This window comes from Emydura macquarii, unplaced genomic scaffold, assembly GCF_026122565.2.
Source record: "Emydura macquarii macquarii isolate MOO-44397 ecotype Brisbane River unplaced genomic scaffold, CSIRO-AGI_Emac_v2 contig_1253, whole genome shotgun sequence".
NCBI classification, from domain to species: Eukaryota; Metazoa; Chordata; order Testudines; family Chelidae; genus Emydura; species Emydura macquarii.
The window spans coordinates 420,903-448,545 of NW_027131390.1; the positions used below are offsets into that span (position 1 = coordinate 420,903).

Below are 27,643 nucleotides of genomic sequence, written 5' to 3' on the forward strand. Positions count from 1 at the left end.
GTAAAGGTCCTCTCGGCTACGGGGCAATCAGAAAGGCCCTTCTGCTGGTGAACGTACGGGCAGCGCCCGAGCCTCTACCCTCCTTCAAGCGTGGGTGAGCCAGAAGGCCTTTGGCCCACAGGGGCCCCTGAGATGGCTCGGCGAGCTAGGGCCCCCGGCCCTCGATGCATCCCCCTTCCTCCCTCTCAGTGGCAATTCCACGTCCAAGAGGTCGAGGCCGCCTCAGCCCGGAGCAGCAGGACGGGTCCCGCAGGCGATAGCGGAAGAGGTCCTACTCGAGGTACTTCCCTCAGAAAAGGGGGGATTTGAGGACTGTGGCAGATCCATGTCGTCCCACAAATACTGAACAAGGGGCTCAAGTCGCATGGTCCCCCCAGCTCCAGTAGTGGGAACAGGGGCCCCATATGCCACCCCGGATGTCAGGGCGCACATCCTCAAGGTTCCCCCACTTCATAAGGGTGACGCTCTAACGCTTTACGGCTCACCCCGCAGTCTGTTACTTGGTCAACGGTGTTGACTGAAGGCCTGGTGGGGTTGCAGCACGCTGGATGGTGCTTGGTCCGCCCAGACAGGCCCAGGTCCCAGCCCAGAGCGGGGTGAGCCGGTCAGGCGTCTCTCACGACTGGCGGGTCCTGCTGGTAAACGCACAAAGCCCACGTTAACTCAGGTGCAGCCTATGGAAGGCATCGGTGTGACCGGTTGCTTCCTGGACCAGATCTTGCCCCAGCCCGGCTGTGGGACAGAGTCTCTCAGGATGGGCCACATGCACAAACACCCGACGACAGCAGCCGAAGGTTGACGACAGCGGATCGGACACAGGGCGGCCTGCACCTATGGGGTGAGGATGGCTAGCCTGACGCGTAGGCCGCTTCAGTCCCGGCCCTGGGATACAGTCCGAGCAGGCAGCTCATACACCGAGGGGCTACGATCTCCTCCCCTCCCCTCCCCCCAAAATAAATAAATAATAACAATAACCCGACAGCAGGGAGCCCTAGCCTCCCGCGTCTGGTGAACGGCTCCTCGGGACGTGTGAAGGGGTGTCCTGTTCATGGAACAGGCTCCTTCAGTGACCCTGATAGCGGCCGCCTCGAGCAGAGGGTGCAGTGCCGTGTCAGCGCTCACCTCAGCTCTCGAGGCGTCTGCCAAGGACAGACAGGCGTCGGCACGCCGAGGAGAAGACCCGCGAAATGCTCACAGGGCTTGCGGACGGTCCCCCCGCGTCTCAAAAGCAGGGGGGTACAGGCGCTGTCAGTCAGTGTAACGACTGCAGTCAGTGTACTGCACCGACAGGCGGCGGGAGTCCAGTCGTCAGCCTCATGAAGGGGTCCTATTGGTCCTGGGGACCTGGCGTGATCACCTCCCGGGGCGAGGAACAGCGAGGCGGGCCGCGTCAAGGGGTCGCTCTTACTCACCACGAGGGGTCGCAGCGCCTACTAAGGGTGTCTGTGACGTCAGGAGGGGGTTTCCCCAAAGGGAATCAGGCTGTGCCGGCCTGCACGGTGCTGCTCCCTCCACGGTCAAGGAGCAGGGGCGCTCGCCAACGCCATTCGTCCGTAGCGATCAGAGACCTTCATATTCGCTCTCCCGCCCTCCCCCCCTGCACACAGTCCTGCTCAACTCGGAGGGGCTAATCCCGATTGTTCCGGCTGGCCCCGCCAGCGCGGGTTCAGCATGCTGCGGGATTTCTCCATCGCCCGCCTCGGGAGCCTCCGAGCCAGTGCGACTCCGGCTACCAGGATCACGGTCACCTGCGGTGCCCAGACCTGGATCCCCGACACCTCGGGGGTGATGGATGGGTGGCCGTGAGGCGATGCGTGACCGCTCAGAACAAGTCCAGTGAGTACCGATGGGTCGCAGGAACCCTCCACGCAGGCCGTGTACCGGGTTGAGTGGAAGTGGCTGTTGTCTGCCGGGAGCAGTCCCGAGATACTCTGCCTGGCCTCTCACCAGTGCAGGCGAGCTGGGAAATACCTGCCGCAGCTAAAGCTCCAGGGACTGACTGTGGCCTCCCTGAAGCCCCACCCAGCAGCCACGTCCGCCGCCCATCGGCCGCTGGAAGGAGGATTGCAGTCCCCCCGTCAGATGTCAGTTCGGTCCCTGAAGTGGGTGGGAGGCTCTATCCATGGGCCCGCAACCCAGTGCTTCCCTGGGATCTCGACCTGGAACCCAGGGCGTCAGGCCCTCTACTCTGGCCTTCCGCGAAGGGGGCCTCCCTGGCAGTATTTACCTTGGCAAGTTCCAGAGGGGTAGCCGTGTTAGTCTGTATACAGCAAAAACAACCAGAGTCCTCTGGCACTTTAAAGACTAACACATTTAATTTTAGCAGCATAAGCTTTCGTGAGGCTCAGCTCACTTCGTCAGATGCAGAGGTAGAAATGAGAAACATAGGATCATCATATACATATACAAGTGCATAGAGAACAATGGGGGAGGTGGATGAAAGCCGGGTACTTGAGGGCTAATGACAGTCATTGAGTAGGAGGTGAGAATGGGTGAGCAAAGCAATTTACCTCTTGTAATGAGAGAGCCATTCCAAACCCGTTTAAACCCAGTTTGAATGTGTCAAGTTTGCAGATCATTTCTAACTCAGCAGTTTCTCTTTGAAGTCTTTTTTTGGAGTTGTTTTGGAGAAGTATGGCGACTTTCAGGTCATGACAGTGTGCCTGGGAGATGGAAGTGCTCTCCCACAGGTTTATGGATGTTGTTATTTTTTGTCTCTGATTTGAGTCCATTTATTGGTTTGCATAGTGACAGTCCGGTTTGGCCAATGTCCATGGCAGAGGGGCATTGCTGGCACAGGATGGCACATATCACATTAGTGGATGTGCAGGTGAATGAGCCCCTGATGGTGTGATTGATGTGGTTAGGACCTGTGATGTTGTGTGGGCAGAGCTGACAACGGGGTTTCTTGCAGGGACAGGTTGGCAAGGAAGGTCTCCAGGATCAGACCCCAGAGCTCCCCCCGCATACTGTGGTCTATAAGATAAGGGTCAGTGAGACCGCACCAGGCCCCCGGGCCAAGGTGGTTGCCCAGTATCATTGGACCAATCATATATTCTCCCCAGGTTTCCCCGAACCACACGGCTCGGAGGAGAGGAGAAGGTGGCACTCACTAAAACGTGAGTGGCATCCTGGCTTCTACATCAGAGGTACGAGGCTGTCCCGGAGAGCCACGTGGATCTTCCTCGCAGCATCCAGCCGGACGGAAGGTTCACCAGTCTCTGCCTGGCACATTTTCCTCGTGAATAACTCCCTACATCGCATTCGGCCACGAGCAGGTGAAGGTGCCGCTTCCGGACGCCACCACAGCTCACCCAACAGGACTCAGCTCCATCTACAGCCTTCCTAACAGAAGTGCCAGGGCAGGGCATCTGCAAAGCAGCTGCCAGGCTGGCGGTACACACCTTTACGTCCCACCACGCCTCTGTCCAACGGGCGTGGGAAGACGCGGGCTTCAGCGGAGCTGGGCTGCAGGCAGTTCACTGCTAACTCTGGCCACCTCCAGGGTACTGCTTGTCAGCCACCTATAGTGGAATGGACGTGAGCAAGCACTCGAAGTAGAAAACAAGGTTACTTACCAGTAACTGCTCATGTCCATTCCACAACCCATCCCCTGGCCCCGCCACCGGAGTTGGCAGAAAGAAGGGACTGAGGGGGCTTAGGGCCAGCAGCGCCTGATGTACCGCGGCATGTGTGTGGGACTCCAGGGAGTGCTGGAGCCGGCCCTGCAGGATCTGCTAAGGGGAAAAAAGTTCCGGTAGCCGTGCACGGAGACTGCACTCACCTATAGTGGAATGGACATGAGCAATCACTCGAAGAACATCAGTTACTGGTAAGTAACCTTGTCTTTTGTTTGTTTTAAACCTGCTGCCTATGAATATCGTTGGGTGACCACTGGTTCTGCTGTGTGATGGGGTAAACAGCGCTTCCTTATGCACTTTCTCCACACCAGTCATCATTTTATATCCCTCTGTCATAGCCTCCCTTAGTTATCTCTTTTCCAAGCTGAACAGTCCCAGTCTTTCTAATTTCGCCTCATATGGAAGCTGTTCCATAGCCCTCATTGTTTGTGTTGCTCTTCTCTGTAATTTTTCCAATTCAATATACATTGTTTGAGATGGGGCGACCAGAGCTGCACGCGGTATTCACGGTGTGGGCGTGCCAGGCATCTGTAGAGTGGCACTGTGATATTTTCTGACTAATTCTCTAGCCCTTTCCTATTGGTTCCTAACTTTCTATTTGGTTTTTTGGCTGCTGCTGCACATTGAGCGGATGTTTTCACAGAACTATCCACAGTGACTCCCAGATCTTACTTGAGTGGTAACGGCTAATTTACACCCCATCATGTTGTAGGAATAGTTGGGATTATGGGTTTTCAATGCACATTACGTTGCATGTATCAACACTAAATGTCATCTGCCATTTTCTTGTCCAGTCACCAGTTTTGTGAGATCCTTTTTAACTCTTTGCGGTCAGCTTTGGACTTACCTATCTCAAGTAATTTTGTATCATCTGCAAATTTTGCCACTTCATTGTTTACCCCTTTTTCCAGATTATTTACGACTATGTTGAACAGCTCTGGTCCCAGTACAGACCCCTGGGGGACACCACTATTTAGCTCTCTCCATTCTGAAAACTGACCATTTAGTTCTACCTTTTTGTTTCCTACCTTTTAACCAATTACTGACCCATGAGAGGACCTACCCTCTTATCCCATGACTGCTCACTTTGCTTAAGAACTTCGGTGAGGGATCTTGTCAAAGGCTTTCTGAAAGACCAAGTACACTGTATCCACCACATCACCCTGGTGCATGTGTTTGTTGACCCCTCAGAGAATTCTAATAGATTAGTGAGGCATGATTTCCCTTTACAAGTGTTATGTTGACTTGTCCCCAACAAAGTGTGTACCTCAAGGTGTCCAATGATTCTGTTCTTCACTATAATTTTAACCAGTTTGCCTGGGACTGAAGTTAGGTTTACTGGCCTGTAATTGCCGGAATTGCCCCTGGAACCTTTTTTTAAAAATTGGCATTTCAGCTGGTCAAGTCCCCACTTGAGGCCAACCTACAGACAGGGTCGAGGAGCAGTTCTAGCCCACCACAAACCTATGTGAGAGCTGCCAATCACAGCCAAATGGCAGGGCTAAGCAGCAGTTTGGCCTGTTACCAGTGCTGAGGGGGGGCACAGTGTGACTGAGCAGCTGTTTCAATTACCGAGGGAGCAGATCTTAGGGGTCAAGCGCCGCTGTCGCCATCTGCCTCAGCACTCCAGTGCGGCCTCCCTGTGCCAGCAGAATGGCGCTATAATGAGACAGGTGGTGGAGCCCAGCCGGACGCAGACTCTGCCTGGGATTTCCAGATCAACGCACTGTGAGTGGGGCGCTTGGGGAGGTGACAGCGTCGCGTCAGCTGCTCACGGCTCAGCACAAGATTGGCTGCAGGTGGGATGTGGGTCGTGCTACGCTGGGTAAGAGTGGCAGAAGTTGTAAGGTTCATACACGTTTACTCTGCATTTGCCTTCCCTTTTCCCAGTAACGATCTCTTGTTTTAAAATGCCCTGGTCAGTGTATTTGCAAATGGGGAATCAATTGCCTACCAAGGATTCCTGGGGGTGAGGTGCGGGGAGGGAAAGAGAGACCACCCCCCAGCAGGACCAGGAAGGTGCTGACCTGTCGGGGTTTGGGGGGGTCAGTGACCCTGCAGTCCCCCACCCCGGGGATCCTGAGCCTTCCCCAGTCCCCAGACAACAAAGGGAGCGAGGCAGCTCCTGGAAACACAGCTTTAATGGCCAACATTTCTGACACTTCCAATTGCCAGGCACCACCTGGTGTCACCTCCCCCAGCAGCACCAGCCAGCGCCCTGCCCCACCCCGCCTGAATGGCCTCCCGGGGTGCTGGGATGCCCCTTTCCCTGTGTGAGACGTGCCCGCTTTTGGGGGCACCAGTGCGGCTGGGGGGGAACGTTGCACGATGAGTCAAGACACGTGTGGCGAGCTCTGCAGCTGCCCTGGCCTGTCTGACCTTTCGAACAGGAGTTTAAAGGGTGTGGAAATGACAGGCTCATGCCTTGTGTGTGGCCATGGGGCCAATGGCGGTGGGGTGGGAAGGGCGCAGGACGACAGCCGTGTGCAAGCTGGCAGTGTCCCAGGGCCCATAGCTCATGTGGTCATGAGTGTAACAACAGGATCAGTTCAGCTCAGTCTCTTCGCCTGTCCCCCATGTGCCCACTGGAGGGCTGAGGGGTGAGGAGCTCTGTGCCGTGGCAGAGTCGCCATCCCACGGGGCTGCAGCGCTAGCAGGCGGAGCAGCGGTCGCTCTTCTCCTGCAGCCCCGGGTTGCGACGCAGCATGTCCTTGAGGGAGCCGTCCTGCTCTGTCAGCAGGTTGATCTCGTTCTGCTTGTACTCCGGGGAGAGCTTGTGGCCGTATAAGGAGCTCTTGCCCGAGGTAGGGTTGGAGTCCCGCTGGGCCCGGCGGGCACAGGCCCGCACCACCAAGTACACCAGCTCGGCCATGTTGAGGATGATGCAGACACCGGAGGTGGCCAGCATGAAGACAGTGAAGATGGTCTTCTCGGTGGGCCGGGAGATGAAGCAGTCGACGGTGTTGGGGCATGGGTAGGCCTCACACTTGACCAGCCGGATCATCTGGTAGCCAGGGTAGATCATGTAAAAGATGTACATGAAGACGGCCTCGAAGAGGAGCCGGAATATCACGCTGCAGATGTATGTCCACCACAGCGAGCCTGAGATGCGCATCTTGTGCTTCTTCACCTCCTCCAGGTGTTTGGGGTCCCCATGCCCTGTCAGCACCAACAGCTTCTTTTCCTGGTGCTGCTGGTACGCCACGTGCATAGCCACCAGCAGGGCCGGCGTGGTAACCAGGATCAGCTGCAGGGCCCACAGGCGCACGTGGGAGATGGGGAAGAAGTGGTCGTAGCAGACGCTGTTGCAGCCTGGCTGTTGTGTGTTGCAGGTGAAAGCAGATTTCTCATCTCCCCAGACACTCTCGGCCGCCACCACTAGCACCATGATCCTGAAGATGAAGATGACGGAGAGCCAGATGCGCCCGATGGCGGTGGAGTGGCGGTTCACACCACTCACCACGGTGTAGAGGCCTGCCCAGTTCATCTTTCCTCACACCTACAAGAGACAGCAGCAGGAGGTCAAGTTAGCAGCCAAGAGACCCTAAGCATGGGCCCTGTGAGCTATGAGAGGAGTGGAGCCCAGAGGCCGAGAACATCGAGAGGCCAGGGGCAGCATTCGCCATGCTTCTGACGTGACCCTTTCTTGTCCTGACATGAGTGTCCAGACAGCCTGGCCAGCGGGCGCTGAGGGCGCCTGACAACTCTGTGTAACTTCGACCTGTACAAACTGCGTCACCACTAGCAACACTCGCTCTGTGTCTCTAGCCCTCATGCTTGTCAAGGAACCCCGCAGGACGTCAATCGCGTTGAAACAAACGCCATCTTCTCTACCAGAGCCTGCAGACAGCCTGACAGCCATTCAGAGAGCTGGGAGCTAATCCTCACACTCAGCGAAGTGTTGACTCTGAAACCTAATGATGACTGCTGATCGTTTCAGCAGGAACACTCAACTAATGAGCTTATCCTTCTCCTCCTCCTGGGGTTCCCCCTGCCCCTGTCCCAGCTGCCTACCCCTCCAGCTTCACCCCAACGATTTCAGCCCCACGGCTGCAGCGCGAAGAAGCTGCAGCGGTAGGAACAGCACAGAATACATTGAGCGTCATAGTGTTAATTGGGGCTGGGGAACCTGGGCTGACTGGAGTGCTCATTTGCATATTAATTTGCTGACTGGAACACAGGGCACGCGGCAGTGGGATTTAGGGCCAGCTGGCTGGAGGGCACGGCTGGGCCTGTTCCCTGAGTATCGTTCCACCTCGGGCGTGGTGCAGCTGTCCTCTGCCTGCCCCCTAATTGCTCTTCCCCAGCCCAGCGCGGGGCATGGGGGTGCCACAGTCAGGGGCTCTGCTCCCCACCTGCGTGCACCAGCTACGCAGCCCGGCTCCTCCCTTGCCGACCCACCCCCAGCAGAGGGTTCAGCAGAGCAGAGGGGCCCAGTGTGGGCAGGGCAATGTCCTGCTGGCCTGGGCTCCTGCCTTAGCTAGTGCTGAGCACATCCACCAGCGGGGCCCGGCCGTCATGCCCAAGTGGTCACTGGCGTAAGGGAGCCGCATGGGCTTTGCTGCTCTTTGCTCCATCCTCAGCCCCAGCACCCAGCAGCTGCTGAGTGCTTCCTGCCCCACCTGGGGCCAGCCTCTCGCCCCCTCTCCACACAGCCCCCGCCCGGTATGCTCTGCCGCTAAGCCAGGGCCTCTCACTTCCCAGGACTGCTCCCAGCCCCCGGCTCTAAGTGGAGCCCTGGGCTGAGCCACGCCAGGGGAACGTGGCACAGGTCCCAGAACAGATTGGCACCAGGGACAGAACAAACCCCTGCCCCCTTCCCCCTCGCCTGCCAGATCCTGGGAGCAGCCGCAGGCCCTGGGAGAAGGGTCCATTCCTCTCGGGAGCTGCCTGGCAGCAGGGCCCGCCCTAGACCACATGGCACCCCTGGCGAGGCGCGGCTTTGGTGCCCCTGTTTTGGCGCCCCCCACACGTACGTTTCCCAAGTACACAGTAAGACAAGGTTGACTCTTGGCGCTGGCTCTCACTTCACTTCTCTTCATTCTGCTCGCTCGCTGCTGGAGGAGCACGCCCGCCCGCCCCACATGTACCCGCCAGCCTCACGGAAAACCCAGCTCTCGGAAAGCTGGAAGGTGCCACGAGATTCTACAGGGCCCAGCGCGTCGGAGGAGGCCAGTGACAAACGAAGCCCTGTGGAGAATGCTGACCCTGCTACTGCAGACGTCCTACTTTCCCTTTTGTCGCTAGCAACAAAAAGAGCCCCCGAGCCCCGCACCCCAGGCGTCGCCTGCCCCTAGACCCGGCCCCGCTCTGCCAGCACCAGTGCCTCCTGGGCAGAGCCTGCAGAGAGGCAAGGGCAGGGGCCTGGTCGGTCTCTGGAGCAGGCACGTTACCTTGTGGTGAGGAGTGCGCCCGTCCTGAGCAGCCGGGAGGGTCCCCTCTAAGCTCTCATGGCTCCAGGCAGGCGTGTGCCTGGCTCAGCCCCCGCGCCGCCTGCCCTTGTCTCTATCTGCCGCTGCCCTGCACTGGGAAGTCATATGCTGCTTTATAAACTAGTCCCGTACAATGAGGCCTTTATGGGACCCTGAACAACACACTTTAGCATTCAGATCAACCGCCCTGACTTCCGCCTACCCCTGCCAGACAAAGTGCCTGTGTCCTGCATTCCAGCCCGGCCCGGCCCGGCCCTGCTCGCTCCCACCTTGCCCCACCACAATGCGTCTGACTCCCAGCCTCCTGCTCCACCCTCACGGCATCCTTGGCCAGGCAGGGCCCCCACGGCTGCTCTCACCACTGCCCCCCAACGGGCTCTGCTGGCCAGGGCCAGGGCCGCGGGCTGCTCCCTCTGCAGAGGCGCCAGGCTCCCCAGGCAACGTGCAGGGCTGTCTGGAGGGACGGCTCACTCTGTCCCAGAGATCCCTGCGGGAGGCTGCAGGTGCTGGGCTGAGCTCAGCTGTCCTGCTGCTGCCAGGAGGGGGTCAGAAGGGGCAGGTCTGGGGCAGGGCAGGGCCCCCTCGCTCAGGCCGTGGTGCTGCCGTGGCGTCAGTCACTGTGTGCTGGCTCCTGACAAACATCTGGGAACTTGCACCCCCTCTGAGCACCCGAACCCAGCCAGGCTGAGCACCCAGCACCTCACTTCTTGGGCCCCCCCGGCCTCGCATCAGCACTGCTGCCGCCGCTGCCGCTCGGGCGAGAAGGGGTGTGCTGCGCGGGAGACAGCATGGCTTTGCCAGCCAGCCTGCCCAGCATGTGGGGCGCGGTCCCTCTCCAGCTACGCGGCTGGCTGCCGTGCTGCACACCTGACGGAGGAGCTGGGCGCGACTTACCTGGGGTCGCTATTGGCAGAGTGGGAAATGATGTCCCGGGTCCCAGCCCAGTGCCCCAGCTGCAAGCCCATCCTACCCCACCGACGCATGGAAAGCCCCTCCCCTGCTGTGGGGCTGGACCGCACAAGAATTGGGTAGGATCCCTTTAAAGTCTGTGAACCTTCCGGGGGCCCTGCCTGTGTTGTGCCTTGGAGAAACCCTGCAGGAGCAGTAACGTGTGGGGCCTAGGCCTGGCACGGGGTGGGGGGGGGTATGAGAACTGGGCTCCCCTCCCCACCTGTGTGGGTCCTTCCTGCTTTGCTGTGTGACACATTCACAATCTGGCCATCTGACGGCAAGAGAGCCAGCCAGGCCAGCGCAGAGCGGCTCCGTGCCCAGGTCCCGCAGACCTGCCTTCGCAGTCAGACAAGCCCCCAGGCTCCTGGGCCGCTCGCTCTCTCTCTCAAGGCGCTAAGGGCTCTGCCAAAGAGCTCCTGGGAAGGGAGCCGGGCAGCAGACGAGCCGCCGGTGCGCGCTGCGCAGGCTGCAGGGAGCAGCAGGGCGAGTGCTGCCACAGGAGGTGGTCTCAGGAGAAAGGTCTTGTGGGAACGGTGCCCCAGGGGTGAGCTGAGCTGGCGCTCGCTGCTGGGGTCTGACCGCAGGGGCCAGGCCTCGTCTGCGGTCCAGTACGGGGCCGTTTGGGCCGTTCTGGTTAAACGCCCGCTGAGTGTTGAGTTTGGAGGCAGTAAAGTGCTGCTGATTCTGTTGGGACAGGGCAGGACGAGAGTTCAGCGCCCGCTGCAGCTGGGTCACGCTGACAGGGCTGGGCCTGGCCTGGCCCCGGCGGACGCGGGCACTGGGCATTTGCTGACATTTGCTGGCTGCGGGCGCTGGGTGTCACTGCTCCTTTGCTAAGCAGTGAGCCGAGCGGGCGCTGGCCCGGAGCTGAGCTGCCCTGGCGGTGACAGACGGTGCAGCGCTCAGAAGGGGCTGGCCATAGGAGCTGGCCAGGGAGCCCCGTGATGCTGGTGCAGTGGGGAGGCCTGGACTGAAGCTATAGTGAAGCCAAAAGACTGCCAGGGGCTCTGAGTGTGGGCCTCTGCCCAGCAATCCCACCTGGAAGTCTGTGAGCTGGCCCAGCCGGCGCTGGGGGGTGCTGCAGAGCCCTTGGGCTGGGCATGGTCAGTGCATGTCATCAGGGGCTCACAGCTGCCAGGGAAACTGAGGTTGGGCTGTTGTGAAGGCGGTGGGGGGGGGGGGGGGGGGGGCGAATCGGTATTATTAATTGCAGGCTTGCCAATTGCAGGCTTCTCCCCTCCCCCCAAATTCTTTTTGCTTTGAACCCTCCGGGAAATCCTGGGAAGCTGACCCCAGCCCAGTTTGCTGCCAACTGCCCTGGCAGAAGGGTTACAATGGTTTGTATTATCGTAGTGCCCAGGAGTCCATCATGGCTCAACCCAACTGTGCCAGGTGCTGTACAGCCTGAGAACAGACTGCCCATGCCCCAAAGGGCTCAGCGAAGGGAGGGACCTGAGGACGCTTTGAAGGTGGCAATGATAATGAACTAGCATGTGACGAGCCCGAGAGGAAGGAGATCTGTGCGGCCCTGTAAGAGCAGCTCAGCCTACCGAACAGGGAAAGGGCGGTGCCGCCCCACACGCCTGGTGATACCATCAGGGAAGGCCAGGCAGAGATGGGGGGCAGGGGAGCTCGGGTGGAGACCAAGGCAGGCAGGGAAGCAGGGCAGCGATACCAGTGGGGGGTGCAGGCTAGATGGGGTGGGCGATCCGAGCTGCAGGGCATGGGGGGATGGGTGTTTGCAATTCAGGCGTTTGATCTGTAGGTGCCTGCGTGGGGCAGGGCCCGTGACGCACCCACGGGCGCTTGTCTCAGGGCTCCGTGTTCAGGACACTGCACAGACACAATGTTCCCCCTGCTCCTGTTGAAGTTTAACCTCCTGACGAAGGCCCGGTCCAAAGGCAGCAGGAAAGCAGGGCCATGGCCGGGAACGGGGCTGGGACTCCGCCGGGGATTGGCTAATGGGGCAAGGGTCAGTTACACAAGAGGAGGCCCCAGACGCTGCTTTGAGACGTGCAGACAGACGCCCAGGCCAGCCGCTCTTGCTGTGGTTTGTGGGGCCGGGGCTGCTCCAGCCCTCTGGGGCAGACCTGGCCACAGCCCCTGGGAATGCTGCTGACGGGGTGGTTCTCAGCACTGCTGGTTTCCAAGCAGTGGCAGCATGAAGAGCAGGGCTGCAGGGCCAGCCCCGAGCCAGCTCCAGCGTGGCAGAGCCCAGACGTGCCAGCAGACCAAGGGGCACGGTGGGGCCAGATGCCCCAGCATGGCCTGGTAAAGGCTAGCACCCTTGTGGGCGAGGCTACCTCCCGGGTCTGAGTCTGAGCGACATGGCCTCTCCTGGAGACCCTGTGCTCCTTTCGTCAGCAGCCAGCTCCGGGCCATGGACTTGGCCACGTTCCTCCCAGCCGGGGCCAGCTCTTGTCACAGAAACCCTGTAGGACAGCCAGCAGGTGCCCTGCAGTGCCAGGCCCAGGGCTCCTGCTGCGCACTGCGGGGCCGGCTGCAACCGGCCTCAGAGCCAGGCTCTGGGCTAGAGGCTGAGAGCAGGTCACGACCGCAGCATGGCCGAGACGACCACCAACGAGGGCAGGTGTGTGCAGAGCCCGGAGGCAGTTGGCTGCGTTGGTGGAGGTGGCTCCCAGGGTGGGTGAGGCGCAGGCCAGGCGAGGCCAGCATTCATGGCAGCAGGTCCCTGTGAGCTTCCCCCGGCACCTGCGGTGGGCACAGTGGAGCCCTCTTCTTACAAACATGAGCGCCGCGTTCCCTGTGGCCTGCCGCTGCAGGATTGGCCAGGCCAGGGAGACCCAGCCTTGCACAGAGGCAGGAGAAGGCCTGTTCCCAGCCAGCCTGAGGCGTGAATGCACCTGAACCTGGCCTGCCCCAGGCCAAGGGCCCATCTAGTCCCATCTGCCCGATGCGCCAGGGGCTGGCAGCCGCCCCGCCCGGGCGTTGAGGGACCTGTCTCAGGTGAGCTGGGCCTTCCAGGGCTGGGGCACAGCTGAGCTGGGCCAGACGAGTCAGGTGAGATGAGACAGGCTCAGGTGCCTAGGAGCCCCGCAGTGCGTGCGGCGAGCTAGAGGTGGACGGGCAGGCTGTGTGCTGGGGAGAGACGTGCCAGCAGAAAGCCGCAACCCCGCTGAGCAAAGCCAGCCCCATCCCGCAGCACTGTGGGCACCCTGCTCCAAGGGAGACATGTCTGCGCCCCAGCCTGGGGCCAAGGAAGAGCCCAGGGAGGGAGCCAGAGGGGGCGAGGGCTGGGGCAAGCGGAGGGTGAAGGGAGCAGGAGTGCAGCGGTGCAGGGAGAGGCCCTGGCAAGGAGAAGCAGGGAGGACAATTCTAGCCAACGCGCCCCCAGGGCTGGGAAGCCAAGGGGCAGGGAAGGGGGGTCAGGAAGAAGGGCACCAGCGGCTCAGGCGGGCTGGCAGTTGAGTCCAGCGGATGAGCTGAAGAGAGGTGAGGACGCGTGGGAAGCCAGGCCGTGTCTAGCCGAGGGCCGGCAGGAGCCTGACTTAGTTTGGACTTTGAGAGCCCGTGTGAATGAGCTGGAGGGCCAAGTCCTGCGGGGGGTGGGGGGCAGCTAGGGGGCCTGCGGTGCCCGTCTGTGCCACGGAGGGGTGGGCCCTGCTGCACGGCCGTCTCCCGTACGAACGTGCTGCCCGGCTTGTGTAAGCAAATACGCCAAGCCCCCGTGTAAACGGCTGGGCGCTTGGGAATCCACATCAACTGATTCCTGGGTGGTGCTGGTGTTCCAGGCCAGGCAGTCCCGCCACGGAGGAGGTAGCTGGCACCCCACAATGCGGGCGTTGTTTGACAGGGCCCCGCCTAGCCCTTGGCGTGTAGCTTTACCAGGAGCAGAATAAAAGGGACTGAGACGTGTCTGCCCTTGGGCACGAGCTACGTCCTGCCCTGTTGCCAGACTGCGCGGTGTCCGTACTGGTGGGGCTGGGGGTGCGTAACACGCCCAGTTCACGTCCAGCGTCTCCCAGCAGAACGCTGGGATGTAGGACCCACCGCAGTCCTGCACTGCGAGGTAGTCCCTCTGGGCCGGCTCCGTGGCGGCGTCGCGCTGGTTTAATATCACACCGTTGGTTAAAGAGGCACAAGGTACAAGGCCATACCTGGAGGCCGGGAATTCGGTTTACACCTGCTCGGTTGTATCTTGAGTCACTGGTGACACAGGCCGGGTTCCACTGAATTCAGAGCAGCCAGCCGGGGTCGTGTGCAGTTTAATTCCGGGGAAGGCCCGTCTCTAGCTGCACCGGTGCGCCTCTAGCCAGGGCCGGCCCTTCCTGCTGAGCTGCAGCAGCTGGCCTGGTCTCCGCACGAGTCATCGGCCGGCGCGCCACGGCTAGGTCGGGTCACGCTGGGTTCCATGGCGCTGGGCGCAGCCGGCCCCGGCTGTGGGGTGCTGGCAGCAAGGAGGGCGGGGTGAGGCAGCCTGGGGAAGGAGGGCCGCTAGGATGAGCAGTCCAGAGACGTACTTAGCGAGGCAGGTGCCTGGGCAGGGTGGGGTGAGCTCCCGACTGCTCTGGTGAAACAGCTGCTGCTGGGTCCTGCGCCCACCGTCCCGGCCAGGCCTTTGTCTGGGAGCAGTAAAGACTCCCTAGACTCCAGGGCAGAACCAGAGCTAGGCTGGGCCTGGCTCCCTCTGCTCCAGCCCCCCCAAGAGTCCCTGGAGAGTTCATAGAGGCGGCAGGCACAGGCACAGACACCAGCCTGGGCAGCGATTAAGCCGAGCCATTTCCAGAGCTGACGAGCCTAGAAGGGACTGGCCTGGCCTGGCCTGGGGGATCTGCCTGCCCTCAAGGCCCTGCCTAGCGAATTGTGGGACTCAGACTGGCCCCCCCGGCAGGGGAGGCGTCAGGTGTAGTGCCTGGGACTGGGAGTGGGGAGGGTGGGTGTCTCGCCATCAGTGCGCGCCTAGCACCGCCTCTGCTGGAAGCTGCAAGTTCCTGGCGTGAGGAGCTGGGTGGGGATGGGTGTGAGACGTTCCCTGGGGCTGGGGCGAGCCGGGAGCAGCGCTCTGTGGTACATGGCCCTGGCAGAGCTGGCTGGGGACCAGAAGCTTCCTGAGCACCAAGAAAGCCCCCTGCATGACACAGGACGAGACCAGCCACTAGCGCCCATCCTAGGACGGGGCATGTGTGCAGCAGTCAGCATCAAATGCCAGCAAGCTCTGCCATCAGCCACATGCCGTCTGGCCACAGCAGGGACGGCCCGTTCCTGGGCAAGCGCGTGCCATGACAGCTCTGTTCTCCAGCAGTGAGACCAGGGCCCAGCATTAGCTGCAGAAGATGGTGAATGGGACACGGCTTCCCCAGTGCCACAGACAAAACTCACGTCCACAGCAACCCTGCTGGCATCAGGCGAGGCGTTGGAGTGACCCTCTGCCTCCCTGCGAATGGCCCTGCAACCGAGAAGAGACCCCAGCATCTAGCCTGGCGTGGGGCTGTGCCCCACCCTTCCCCAGCCCAGTCACCACCAGGGGCAGCCCTGAGCACGAGGAAGGAGCGCCAAGCGGTAAGCACCTCTGGCACACGCTGGGAAATGGAGAGCAGCACAACGACGCCCGCAGAGAGGGGCCCTTGGCGTGGGCTGGTCCCACAAGCGGCTCATTGCGTGCTGGCAGTGCTGGGAACGCAGTCCTGGCCCAGGGAGGGATGGGAGGAGGAGGCCAGCAGGTTGAGCTGGCTCGGCTGTGGCCCGTCTGCCGGAGCGGCGTGGTGGGTGCCAGCCCAGGCAGTGTGGGAAACAGGAGGCTTGGGCGGGGGTTTGATTCCTCTGGCCCCAGGCTCCACAGCCACGTTCCAAGGGCTGGGACAATCCAGTCGGTCCATTGGGCAGCTGCTGAGTCTGGGTGTCTGGCGCCCCCGGGGCTGCTACCTAGCGTTCTGAGCTGAGACGGGAGCCGCGGCCTCCAAGGACTATGGCTGGGGCGGTGGAGCCCGTCAGAGGCACTGGTGAGGTAGGTGCCCCTAGGGGCTAAAGGCAGCTGGAGGGCAGGACTTGGCAGGGACTCCTGAGGGTGGGGGGAGGCAGTAATACCCCAGGAGAAGAGGCAATATGTTCTCTCTCCTGTGAACCAACCCCCGGCCCCCGTCTGCGTGAGGGGGCAGCCGCCAGCGCTCCGGGCAAGGCCGCTGCGGGGCATCGTGTGACAGAGAAAGCAGAAAACACTCAGCTGGCAGAGTCAAAGCAAAGCCATGCTTAACCCCCACAAGGCCAGACCCCCTTAACTCTGCCCGGTGCGTGCGGGGGGCTTTCTTCCCACGTTGCTGGCAGAAACCTGGGCAACTTCTTGCCTAAGCACAGGGCTTCCCCAGCTAGCAATGCGGGGGAAGACCCCTCAGCCAGCCGGCGGGAGGCGGGAGGGAGGTAACACCCCCCCTTCCCGGACGCCGTGGGGCAGTTTGCTCCACACAGAGCTGGGTAATAACGCCGTGGCGAGCCAGAGCCCTGCGGGGCCAGGGCAGGGACCCCCCCCCCGGGCTCCCTGGCTCAGCGAGAGAGGCGTTGTGTGTCAGCCGCTGGCGAAGGCAGCGCTGGGTCGTGACGAGGGGCCCCGGACTCACCGCTGGCACCGGGGGCAGGCAGCGCAGCACGACTGTCCTCTCGTGAGTGCTGTGCTGCAGCGGCGCTGGGACCTTTATACTGCCCCCGCTCCTGTTCCTATCTGCTGGCAGGCGCTCAGCCGGGGAGGGAGGCTGACGCCATCCAGCGCTTGCTCACCCTCCAGGTAAACAGCCTCAGGTGTGTCCAGTCCGTGCCACAGCACTGCCAGCCCTGCCCTGCTGCTGCAGACTCCCCACCCTGGGACAGGCACCCACGGCCTGGTCACGGCCCCTTCCCCACTCCCGCTTTAGCCACCTGCCCCCCACCACTAACTGCTGAGCTTGGACGTGCAGGCCAGGAGAGCCCCCCACAGCCCACCCTCCAGGCCAGGGGGAGAGGGTCTGCACCTGACGCCAGCGGGGGGGTTTCAGCAGCCTGAGTTTCCCCACAGCGACCCCCAGGTGCGGGGGGCCTGGTGCGTCTCCCCTTGGCACGCTTGGGTGCTGGCCGGGCAGCGCTGCCAAACTTCTCCCAGCTCCGTGCCCGGCAGCAAGTCAGACCCTGCCGTGGGCAGCTGCAAAGGCAAATACAGGCTGTAAACCATTAACCTGGACGAGTCCCTGAGCACAGCAATCCTGTGTGTCCCGGCCACGCTGACCCCTGACCCCGGGACCCTGGCTCCCGCCCGGCCAGAAGGGACTGAACTCTGCGCCCTGCCTCCTGGTGCAGCTAGGAGCTCGCCCCTCCCCAGCACCGCCAGGCCCCAGCTCCCAGCCTGCAGGCGTGGGGGCGACATGGCTGGGGGCAGGAGGCAGGTGGCAGGAGAGGTTGGGGGGCCGTGAGTGTTGGTTTGAGGGGAGGGGGCTGGCTGGTGGGGTGGGGGACGACTGGGTCTGCGTTGGTTTGGAAGGGCAGTTCAGTGGGGCGGTTAGGCGAGGGGTGGGGGGCAAGGTGTGTTAGGTAGCAGGGTGGGGTAGTGGGGGTCTGTGGGGGTGGTTGGAGCTGAGGAGTCATGTTTGGGTGTGTGGTAGGGGAGCAGCTTGCTTAGGTTTGGGGCTGGGTGGGGAGCTGTTGGAGAACCGTGTCTGGGGGACTGGGCCAGAGTTGGGGTGGTGTGCCTGGGGGGGCTGGGACAGGGGAGCTGTGACGGGCGGGCTGTGCTGGAGGCGGGGGTAGAGGGGATTAGCTGGGGATGGGGGGCAGGATGGCGCAGGCGGCAGGATGCCAGCCTGGGGGAGCCCTGGGCTCAGTTGGCTGCTCTCCCACAGCCCCCGGCTGCGCCTGCACCGCAGTGACACCACGCCCGGCCCGGCCCGGCCCGTTGAAGTGCCGTGGAGACGTTGGGGTTACAGCTGGAGTCGGGGCTCTAGGCCCTACAGACCCACCTGCAGCCTGAGCCCAGCTGGCCATTGGAGGGCCCCTGCCCCGGGCCCACACGTACCTGCCCCCCCCCAGCAGGCGTAGCCTCAGGCCCGATGGGCAGTGGGATTACCGAGGCGTCGAAATGCCATCGGCTCCCCATGGGATTGTGGCCCCTGCCCTGCCGCCCCCTCCGCCCGCTGGGAAAGGGCCGTGGCCCGCTCGCTGCAAGGGGCGCTCCAGGCTGCACCTCGTCCTGGCCCGTCAGTCCCCGTGCTCTGGAGCAGCCCCCCTCGCCCGCAGGAGGAGCGAAGCCGGGCAGAGGCTCAGGGCCTGCCCAGGGGTGGCCGCCAACAGCTTTATCTGCTGGGCTCAGCGCGCGCCAGGAAGGGCAGGGCCCAGAGTAGAGCAAAGTGGAAGCGCCCCGCGAGACGCGAATGACCCAGCCCTGCGCTGCTGGGGCAGCGGGGCAGGGACCCAGGCCCCGGCTGCTCCCCCCTGCTGTCGCCCCCCCCAGGGGCCCTGCCGGCTGCTCCCCCCGCTCTGCCCGCAGGGGTGCTGTGGGTGGGCAGGGCAGCAGCCGTGCTGGGGGGCTCCCAGCTGGGGGGTGCTGGGGCATGGCCAGGAGCAGGGGCCAGGGGCGGGAGGCTCCAGCTGCTCCCCCCCCGGTCGCCCCGCAGGGTGCTGGTGCTGCCTGCTAGCAGGGGCGTCTGCTGGGGGGTCGGGGGCAAGGGAGGAGCCGGCCGCTGCAGCGGCGCCGTGCCCAGCGCAGAGCCCTGCAATCGCAGGCCCAGGTGATAAGGGGCTGAGTCAGCAGGGTGCAGCCGCCCTGAGCCCGCTCCCAGCCTGCTGGCGGGGCCCTGGGCCTGGCTCCCCTGGCCCCTCACTCCCCTGCCGCCCCTTCCTGCCCCCCGCCCGCTGCAGGTGGGGGGTCTGGTCCCCCAGGGGCTGGGGGGGCCGGAGGAACCCCAGCTCCTGCCTGGGCTGAGACGGGGGGCAAGGGCCTCAAGGGGGGGGGGTGAGGTGGGCAGGGCCCTGGGTGCAGACCACGCTGTTCCTGAGGGGAGGCGAGAGCCCCTTCTGGCCTCCCTGCGTGAGGGGCCAGCGCTCCCCTGCCCCCAGGAGAGGCGGCGCAGCACGGGGGGCCCTTGTTTAACCCCCCCTTGCACCTGTGTCATGGCCCCTCCCCACCCAGCAGCCAGGTCAGCCCAGGGCAGGGGCGACTGAGGCACAGCCTAGCCCGGGGCGGGGGGGGGGGGCAGGTGGGGAAGGGGCTGGCTGTTGGCCTGGCCTAGCTCGTCTTCCTCCCCCTCGGGGCTGGGGAGAACAGGGCGAGGGGCCGGCTCTCCACCCCCGGCCAGCCTGCGGAAGCAGGTGACTCGGGCCAGGCACTCAGTGCCGGGGTACAGCCTGGCCCACGCCGGGGGGCAGCTCCCCAGTGAGGGGGGCTGGAGCACAGCTAACTTTAATGACACTGCAGCCGCCATCCAGGCAGCCCTCCCGTGGGGCAGGCGCCCTCAGCTCCGCCGTGGCTGGGTGCGACGCACCGGTCTCTGCCAGCAGGTAGATGAACTCTGCAGGGGAGGGGGAAACAGTGATGGAGGGGCAGGTCCTGTCCCGGGACGGCTGCCAGCTGCCCCACTAGGCCCCAGGGCAGCGTCCCCCTCGTCCCCTGGTCCAGGGCTGAGCCCGCTTTCCTCCCACCCCTCCCTGCCCCGCATGGCACGCAGCCCCACTCCCGCCCCGCCAGCACGGCATCTTTGGGGGAGGCGTTACTGGGGGGGGGGGGAGCGAGAGGCCCCGCTGCAGCCCCAGGCCGCTGCGTGTGAGGGGCACGCTCCTGAGAAGTCCTGCCTTTCCTGTGCCCGAGGTGCCCTCGGCGGGCAGCGCACGCCACAGCTCTGCCGAGCCCGGAGCAGGTGGCTGGCTGGCAGAGCCATGAGTGCTGCCTGCTGCCCTGCCGCAGCCGTGACCCACAGAGCCCTCCGGGGCAGGGCTGGTCTGCCCCAACTCACCCCGGGGTGCTCTGGAGTCCCGGGTGCTGTGCGGGTTGGGTGCCCGCAGCTGGCCCGGCCCAGCGACGAGGCCCACGACAGGGGCAGGAGGGGTCCCTTTGTCGGAGTCCTCGCTGCTGCTCTCCCCGTCTCCGCAGAGAGCTCTGCCAGCCGGCTGCCACGCACTCTGCCAGCCCAGGAACGCCAGGGAGAGCAGGAACCCCGACACAGGGTTCAGGATTGCCTGGAGGAAGGGGGGATTAGCGAGGAGGCAGAAGCAAGCCCCCCCCATGCAGCTCTGCCTGGCACTAACCCCCCATCTCCTCCCCATGCAATGCTCCACCTCCAAGGCTGAGCACAGCCCAAAGCCTCTTACGCTGCTGTATGGAGAGGTCTCGCCCCACAGTAGGGGATCCCCGAGACCCCAGTTCCCACTACCTCCCCCTCCATGCACAGCGCTCCCCGGCCCCCATGTGTGATCCCAGGGCAGCCTAGCTCACTCTCCCCTTCTTCTCGCCCACCACAATGATCCAGGACGTCAGGATGGCCACGTGCGCCAGCCGCGGGGTCCCCGTGTGCCACGCAGGCTCCAGCTCCACCAGGAACAGCAGCCCGTCATTCACCACGTTAGCCAGCCAGCTGTGGGAGCAGAGATGGGAGCCGGCAGTAGCTAGCCCAGCCCAGCCCTGCCAGCGGGGGCGGTAGGGCAGGAGCGTGGCTGGGGGGCAGGACATTACCAGGCAGTGAAGGTAACCGTGATGCTGGTGAATCTCCTCCGGAGCTGCCACTCCTGAAGCCGCTCCCGGGCGGTGTACATCCCGGTCTGCCGCCTCAGCAGGACTGCTGCTGGCAGAAGAGATGCCTTAGCCCCGTGCTCCCTGCCCAAACCCTGTCAGCAGTCCCTGGAGGCCCCCATGCACCCGGGAGCAAGGTGTGGGGCCGGCTCACCTGCACGGAGCGCCCTGGAGAGAAGCAGCGGGTTCACCAGCAGGACCAGAGCGAGCGGCACATACGCAGCCACGTAGTGACAGACAGTCAGCGGGTGCCACGCGGCACAGCTGGGGGAGAAGGCACCTGCATGAGCCTGTGACAGAACAGGGCAGGGGCGGGCAGGGCAGGGGCTGCAGCTTACCTGTCACGGGCAGGGGACAGGAGCTGCTGGATGCCCCACAGGCACTGGGTGCTGGACACTCCCCAGCACAGCAGGTAGTAGGGAGCCAGGGACCTGAGCAGAGCAAGAGGAGAGTGGCTGGCCAGGCCTGCTCACAGCACAGCTCCTGGCCAGAACCCAGCCCTGGCTGCCCCAGAGCCTCTGCGCCGGCCCTCCCGCCGGGTGCAGGGCCATCCGGGGGCCAGGCCATGGCTGGGCACCCTGCAGCCAGGCTGGGCACACGCAGGAGGGCGTGGGACTGAATGGGGCAGGTGATGGAGTCCTTGCTGGCACGGAGCAGAGCCGCGGAGGGGCTGCGTCCTCAGAGGACTGGGGAAGGGCGTTGATCTGCCTGAAGGGCGAGGGAAGCAGCCTGGCCCTACCTGCAGCCTGCAGGTCTCCGCAGCAGCCGAACAGCCTCCAGCGCGTAGCAGAACAAGGCCCAGAAGTGAGCCGTGTAGAAGTACTGCACCCACGTCTGAGGGCAAGGAAGATGTCAACGGGGTGTGCCCTGCCCCCGGCCCATGCCCCACACAGCTCTGCCACCCCCCCGCTATTCCAGCCCTGCTCCCCTGTGCCAGGACCCCGCACACGCCGGGTACCCAGAGGAGCCAGGGGTCATGCCACGTACCACAGCCGCAATGCAGAGCGGCCCAGCAAACGCTGCCGTCCCATTCGCTGGTGGCTGGCCTGCAGAGCCGGGGGAGGCTGTTAGCCACAGCACGGAGCGGCCCAGGATGCCTGGTGGAAAGAGGAAAGCAGAGGGGCAGCCCCATGCGAGCCAGCCCAGCAGCGGGGCGCAGTGCAGCCGGGCAGGCGCCTGCTCTCACCTGCAGTGCCTAGCCAGCAGCTGGCAGCAAGAACAGCTCCTAGCCCCCGGGCCGGGCAAAACCTCCTCTCGGAGCCTGGGCCAGCCAGCCTGCCACGGCCCCGGCAGCCACGGGCCAGAGCCTGCAGCAGCAGCCCGGCCAGGCCGAGCCCCGCACTACCCAGGCACAGCCCGTTCCACAGCTGCGGGTGAAAATGTCGCACCAGCTCCGCTGCAGGACTGCCCGGCAGGCAGCAGAACCGCAGGAGTTGCGGCGAGGCCATGGGGCGTGGGCCGGGCCGGGCCCTGCTCCCTGTGGCCAGGGGAACCAGGGGCTCAGCTGCCAGCTTGGCCCATAAATAGGCAGCACCAGGTGGCTGCAGGGCTGCTAATGAGCAACCCAGCCTGTGCCTGAGCGAAGCTGGGAAGCAGCAGGGCAGGGTGTGGGGGAGGGTGTCTAAGCCTGGCCTGCTCCCCGGTGTGTGGCTCTGCGGGGCGTGGTGGGGTGCCCAGCGGTGCGCGAAGCACTCAGCCCCACGGGGAGGCTTGGGGTGTTGCTGGCTCTGCCTTGCTCCTGGCAGGCTGGAGCCGTGCAGGTGCTCGTGGCGATGCTGGGGCGGAGGGGTCAGGCTGGGCGCCCCTTCCTGGCGTGGCTACCCCAGCCCGTCGGGGTGCTGGGCGTCACAGCATGGCTGTGTGGGTGGGGAGCACAGCCCCGTCTGGCGGGCAGCCTCGGGACACAGGGACCGGACCAGCCTTGGCGCAGCTGCCCCTGGACAGGCAGGAGGAGGCTGCAGGCCTGCAGCAGTGAGCGGGTGAGTCGGCGTGGCGGGGCGTGGCGGGGCAGGGATGGCTGGGGGGCTCTGCCTGGTGCTGTCCTGCACGGCTCTGTGGCGGGGGCACTACGCTGGCCACCATAGCTGCAGTGCTCCGTGCGGCCAGCTGCTGTCCAGAGAGGGCACCCCTGCACTGGCTCCATGCAGGGCGAACACGCGGGGCTGGGCTGGGTCTTGCCGTGCCTGTCGTGTCCCGCTGTGGCTGGGACGGGCGGCCCGGGACCCCCCCTCGTTGCTGCTGAGAGGGTGCGTGGCAGGCTGGCTCAGGGTGCTCTGAGCAGCTTGGCCATGCTGTGGGTGCAGGCAGCACGCCCCTTACGTGGGGCTGGGGCATGCCAGGCCCCCTGGCAGGAGGTGCTCGTGTGGGGCTCTCGGGCTGTCCCCAGCAGGGCTCGTGTGCAGGCGGCAGGGAGGAGGTTGCAGTCAGCTCTGGTTCGGCAGGTTTTCTGCTGGACTCTGCTGCCCGTCACCGCGGTATCTGGGTGCAGCACATGGGACAGGTGCCGGCCCTGAGCACTTCTCCCCGGCCAGGTGAGCGGCTGCCCCATGCCCTGACGTGAGTGCACAGGTGCTGGGGGGCACAGGCCAGCCCCATGCTGGGGGCCGTGCATGGTGCTGTGGAGGCCTGGACTGGTAAGGCTGGCTGGCTGGCAGGGCGTAGCTGAATGACCTGCTGGAGCCGAGACCGTGCCGGCAACAGCAGTGGGTGCAGCGCGGGCTGAGGGGAGGCAACGTGCCGGGGGGGGTCTCTGCCTGTGGCAGGGTCTACGGAGCCAGCGCTCACTCCGCTTGGGGCAGGGAGGAGGGAGCTGCACTGGGGGATCTGAAGGGAGTGATGGGCCCAGCCCATAGGCCTGACGGGCCATCTCTGGGGGCTGGTTCCTCTGGACCAAATCATGAGACCCCCGGCATATCACAAACAATCTGTTTCTGTAGGGAGTGGCTCTAGGAGCCACTGGGCCTGTGCGGCCAGGGGGTGTGTGGGTATGTCTGGGCGTGTGCTGCGGCTGGGGGGGCGCGTGTGGGCATGCTGTGGGGATGGGGGGCGTGTGAGAGAGCTGCGAGAGGCCTTTGCCAGCTGCCCAGTTTCAGCTCTGCCCTGAGGAGGCCCCTGTCCAGTCGTTGGCTCGTGGCTGGCCCAGGGGAGCCGAGCGAGGCTGTTTGTTGCGCTGTGTCCTGGGGTCTGCACGCCGGAAAACAATTAGAGCCCCTCCGTCCCGCCCCGCAGCCCTGCTACCCCAGCCCTGAGCTGCTTTCCCGCCTCTGCTGCCGCGTCTCCAGGAGGGGCAGCGCCGGGATCGGTGGCTCGAAACAGCCAGGCCGGGGCACTGGGGAGCGAATGAATGTCTCGCGTGAGGGGCTTTTGCACCCTGCTCCCTCGTCCTAGGGCAGTGTTGGCAGGCTGGGGCTGAGCACTCGCTGGGAACGAAGCCGGGCCCAGCTACCTGCTTCCTTCACTTTGGCAGGCGACAGCCTTTAGCAGGCGCTTGCCACCGCCTCATGGCAGGCCCAGAGCCCCGGGCAGGGGGTGCAGAGCACATCTCCTCAGGCACCCACGCCTCGTTGAGGAGGAGTGGGGAGAGGATCCTGCCTCAGAGACACCTTGTGGCAGTGAGTTCCACAGATCAATCGTGGGTTGTGTGAAAAAGCATTTCCTTCTCTCCATCTAAGTGTGCTGCCCTCCGGTGTCCCTGCACTGGCCCTTGGTCTCGTGCTGTGAGCCAGGGTGAATGGGGATGCCTGATCTCCCTTCTCCAAACCAGTCATCGCTCTGGGTCCCTCTCTCCCCTTATTTGCCTCCTCTCTGAACGGTCTTGGCTTCTCCGTCTGTCTCAGTCTCCATGGCTGTAACTGGGCCAAACGCCCCAACTGGGAACGGCCTGACCTCTGCCCTCAACCACCCCACCTGGGCACCTGCCCCTGCCCCAGAATGAGGATGTGCCTGGGCTGCGTGAGACCCTGCCCAGTGCCTGGGAACCACCCATGTCCTGACCCAAACCCCTCCCCCATGCCCAGGGCTGCACTGCCCCCTTGGAAATACCACTCTCCTGCCCTAGGTCCAGCTCGCTGACCCAACCAGAAGAGTAGCTGGCCATGAAAGGGCCCCCGTCTCAGGCGGTGACATTGGCCCAGTCTAATCCCCTGGCTGCCGGGATCTGGGCTGTCCAGGGGAACAAATTACTCAGCAGGTGCCCCCTGGCAATTGTCTCATGTGGTGGGTGCTGATCATGCCCAGGGGTGGGAAGGGGTGGCACAAGAACCCAAGTGCGGGGTGGTGCAGTGCCGACAGCGTGTGCAGTTGGGGTGAAGCTGGAGCAATGATGGGCAGGGTGGAGCATGCATAGATCAGGGCACCCACCCTTACCCAGGTGTTACAGCCAGGCTGTGGGCAGCCGCGGGGCATCGCGGGATTCCTGGCTCAGCCTGGCTCCTTCTGTCTGGATGACGTGCGGGCCCCAGTCTGTCGCTGTGAATTCCAGCACCCACGGAAGAAATTCAGTACCAGTCACATTGAAAACCCTGCAGGTAGGGTCTGTACGGAGAGGGTGGGGACCTGTCCTGATGGCCAGCCTTTGCAAGGAGTGTCAGCAGCAATGGCATGGCCATCCAGTGTCGATGACCCCAGGGATGGTCCATCTCTGCATCTCCGCCCACCCATCAGCCTGCTCCTAGAACACGCCGAGCAGTAGTGCTCCACAGCCCCTGCTCTGCTGGGCGCTGTGAACGGCGGCCGTCAAGCAAAGCAAGTCTTCGATCTATAGACCCGGTCACCATTGATGGGTGAGCTAACCTCGTCCAGCTAATTCATGTAGTCAGAGCGCAGGCACCAGGAAGCCACTGCCCAAGGCGTGGCGCTGCTTGGCAAAGGCATCAGAAGCTAAACCCTGTGGCAGGAGGGGTTTTCCTGGGGACCGAGTGCAAACAGGAGCTTGGGGATTGAGCGGTTGCAGCTGTGTGTGTCTGTGTGTGAGAGGCAGAGAAGCGAGCGGGGGTGAGCCTGCGGGAGCCAAGGAAGCTGAGACAGAGTGCTTGCTGGAAAGGCAAGCGCTGATTTCTGAGCCAGGAACCTGCCTGCTGCTGTTAGTTCCTGCTTTGGTCAGAGCAACAGGACTTTCCTTCGAGAGTCCTGAAAAGAAAACCCCTCTGCTTGCTAGTCTCTTCGCTGGTGACATTTGTCCCCTTGGCCTGGTTCTCAGGGATTTCAGCTCTCTTGTGGAGAACCTTTCTGCTACTGCATCTCCTGGGTTGTCTTTTCACTGCAGCACCATCTCCACCCCCGCTGTAAGGTTCAGCCACCTGACGTCAACCTATCAGTGAGGTTGAGGAAAAACCACCTCAGGGAGGAGTGTCAAATGGCTTTGAGGGCCACCACTGGCCCCTAACTGTAGCACCCCCCACCTCCACTCTGCCCTGAGCTGGGGCTGGCATTACTAGCGCCTGCTTCGCGAGCGAGGTTATGGGGGTGACCCTCCGTTCGGGCCGGCTAAGCACAGCCTGCTGCCCTCAACATGTCCATCAAGGCAAGCCACACTTCACCCCGCTTCCAAAACTGGCCAAACCCGCCATGCTCTGTCTGCTGAGCCCCATGCAGGGGAGCGTGCGCGTGCGAATGTGGGCCGCACCTGAGGTCTTTCCCCCCGCTCGTCGCTAGGTGGCAGGGGAGAGAGAGCTCTTCCAGACCTGCGTCCACAGACCTGCAGCAGTGCTGCAAACACAGCCTGATGGGCTAAGCCAGACGCTCCTTACAGCGGAGCAGAAGAAAGAGGGATAGGAAAGGGAAGAAATACGGGGTCAAAGAAAAAGCCACATGGGGCGGGGTGGGGACAAAAAGTCTCACATCCCTGCTGGCGTTTGGATTTGGCCAGAGCCAGTGGAGATGGGGGGGGTCACCCGGCTCGCTGTCCCGGGCCTGACTCAGGACATCTCTCAGGAGCCCCATGGCATCTCTTCTTCCCCCTTTTTCAGTCAGCCAGTGTCTGCCCTGATTCCCCCCGACTCGCGTGTGTTTCACTGTGAGGACCTCAGAAGGGAGTGATGGGTGGAATAGCCACCCCCAGGTTACTTTGGCCACCACTTAGGCCTACTTTCTGATCCCCCAATTTCGGTTTGTTGATTTCCAGTCCCACACGTCTCTTGTTTACCTGGCCTGATCTTAACACAGTCCTTGAGTTCAATCAGGCCTTTTTGCGTGGCCTGACGCCGCCCGTCTCCCGTTTCACCACCACCATTTGTTGTTCTAGGTTATTGCGACATCGCCTGCCTTTCCCAGGTAAACTCAGGGTGCGGTAAATGCACAGGGCCTGTTAGCACACTAGAGCTCAGCCCAGCTAGCGTCACAAAGAGCAGGTGAAGGGGTCAGCCAGTCAGTACCTGCGTGGGAGCAGGAAGGGGATAAGACAGGCTCTGCAGGAAACGGTCGATCAGGATCCAGTGGCTGGAAGCTGAAACGAGACAAATTCAGACTAGGAAGAAGGCCCGAGTTTTCAACAGTGGCAATAATCAGCCACTGGAATAATTCCCAAGGTCGTGGTAGGTTCAGTCACCAACAATTGCTGAGGCCGGTCGGTTGTTTTTCTAGACGATCTGCACTGGTTCGAAGAGGAGTGAATTCAGAGACATCGGGGCCTGTGTTAGGCACCAGGTCAGACTCAACTCGCAGGACAGAGATCGGCACCCAGCGTGTGCCGGTGCTCAGCTCCCCCGCACAGCCTGTGCTCAGACAGCACGGGCCGGGCCTGGGCACTGATGGGCATCGCACCCCGGGGCTGTCCTGGTGAGCGCACTGGTCTCCAGCCCTCTCGCCCAGTGTCCTCCCGTGGGGCCGGCCTAAGCCCTTCGCCCCCACACGTGGGGCCTGGTCGAGCCGCCCCTGCCATCGAGCGCCCACCCTGCGCATGGGGCCAGCCAGCCAGCCAGCCA

At 63.3% G+C, this 27,643-nt stretch overlaps 2 protein-coding genes across 8 annotated transcripts; both read right to left on the reverse strand.

Annotated features, from left to right (window-relative positions):
* Window positions 1-5,764: 5,764 nt before the first annotated feature.
* GJB1 (gap junction protein beta 1) lies at window positions 5,765-17,505 on the reverse strand. 4 transcript variants are annotated; one of them, XM_067547954.1, is made up of 3 exons: window positions 16,597-17,505; window positions 14,143-14,462; window positions 5,765-7,140 (listed from the first exon to the last, which is right to left on the reverse strand). In XM_067547954.1, exon 3 carries the CDS (start codon window positions 7,126-7,128, stop codon window positions 6,292-6,294), a length of 837 nt encoding a protein of 278 aa, XP_067404055.1. In that variant the 5' UTR covers window positions 7,129-7,140; window positions 14,143-14,462; window positions 16,597-17,505; the 3' UTR covers window positions 5,765-6,291. The 4 variants fall into 4 exon arrangements, with proteins under 4 accessions (XP_067404055.1, XP_067404052.1, XP_067404053.1 ...); XM_067547951.1 differs by lacking the exon at window positions 14,143-14,462 and having other exon boundaries at window positions 16,597-17,504; XM_067547952.1 differs by lacking the exons at window positions 14,143-14,462; window positions 16,597-17,505 and adding an exon at window positions 9,035-9,666.
* A 636-nt stretch (window positions 17,506-18,141) lies between these two features.
* On the reverse strand, window positions 18,142-22,207 carry LOC137153001 (G-protein coupled receptor 143-like). Of its 4 annotated transcripts, XM_067547950.1 has the most exons (9): window positions 21,910-22,207; window positions 21,711-21,820; window positions 21,463-21,557; window positions 21,062-21,154; window positions 20,878-20,987; window positions 20,667-20,775; window positions 20,451-20,568; window positions 19,951-20,173; window positions 18,142-19,509 (listed from the first exon to the last, which is right to left on the reverse strand). In XM_067547950.1, the coding sequence occupies exons 1-9, from the start codon at window positions 22,169-22,171 to the stop codon at window positions 19,328-19,330; spliced, it is 1,302 nt and encodes a 433-aa protein (XP_067404051.1). In that variant the 5' UTR covers window positions 22,172-22,207; the 3' UTR covers window positions 18,142-19,327. The 4 variants fall into 4 exon arrangements, with proteins under 4 accessions (XP_067404051.1, XP_067404049.1, XP_067404048.1 ...); XM_067547948.1 differs by lacking the exon at window positions 18,142-19,509 and having other exon boundaries at window positions 19,512-20,173; window positions 20,667-20,772; XM_067547947.1 differs by lacking the exon at window positions 18,142-19,509 and having other exon boundaries at window positions 19,512-20,173.
* Window positions 22,208-27,643: the final 5,436 nt, after the last annotated feature.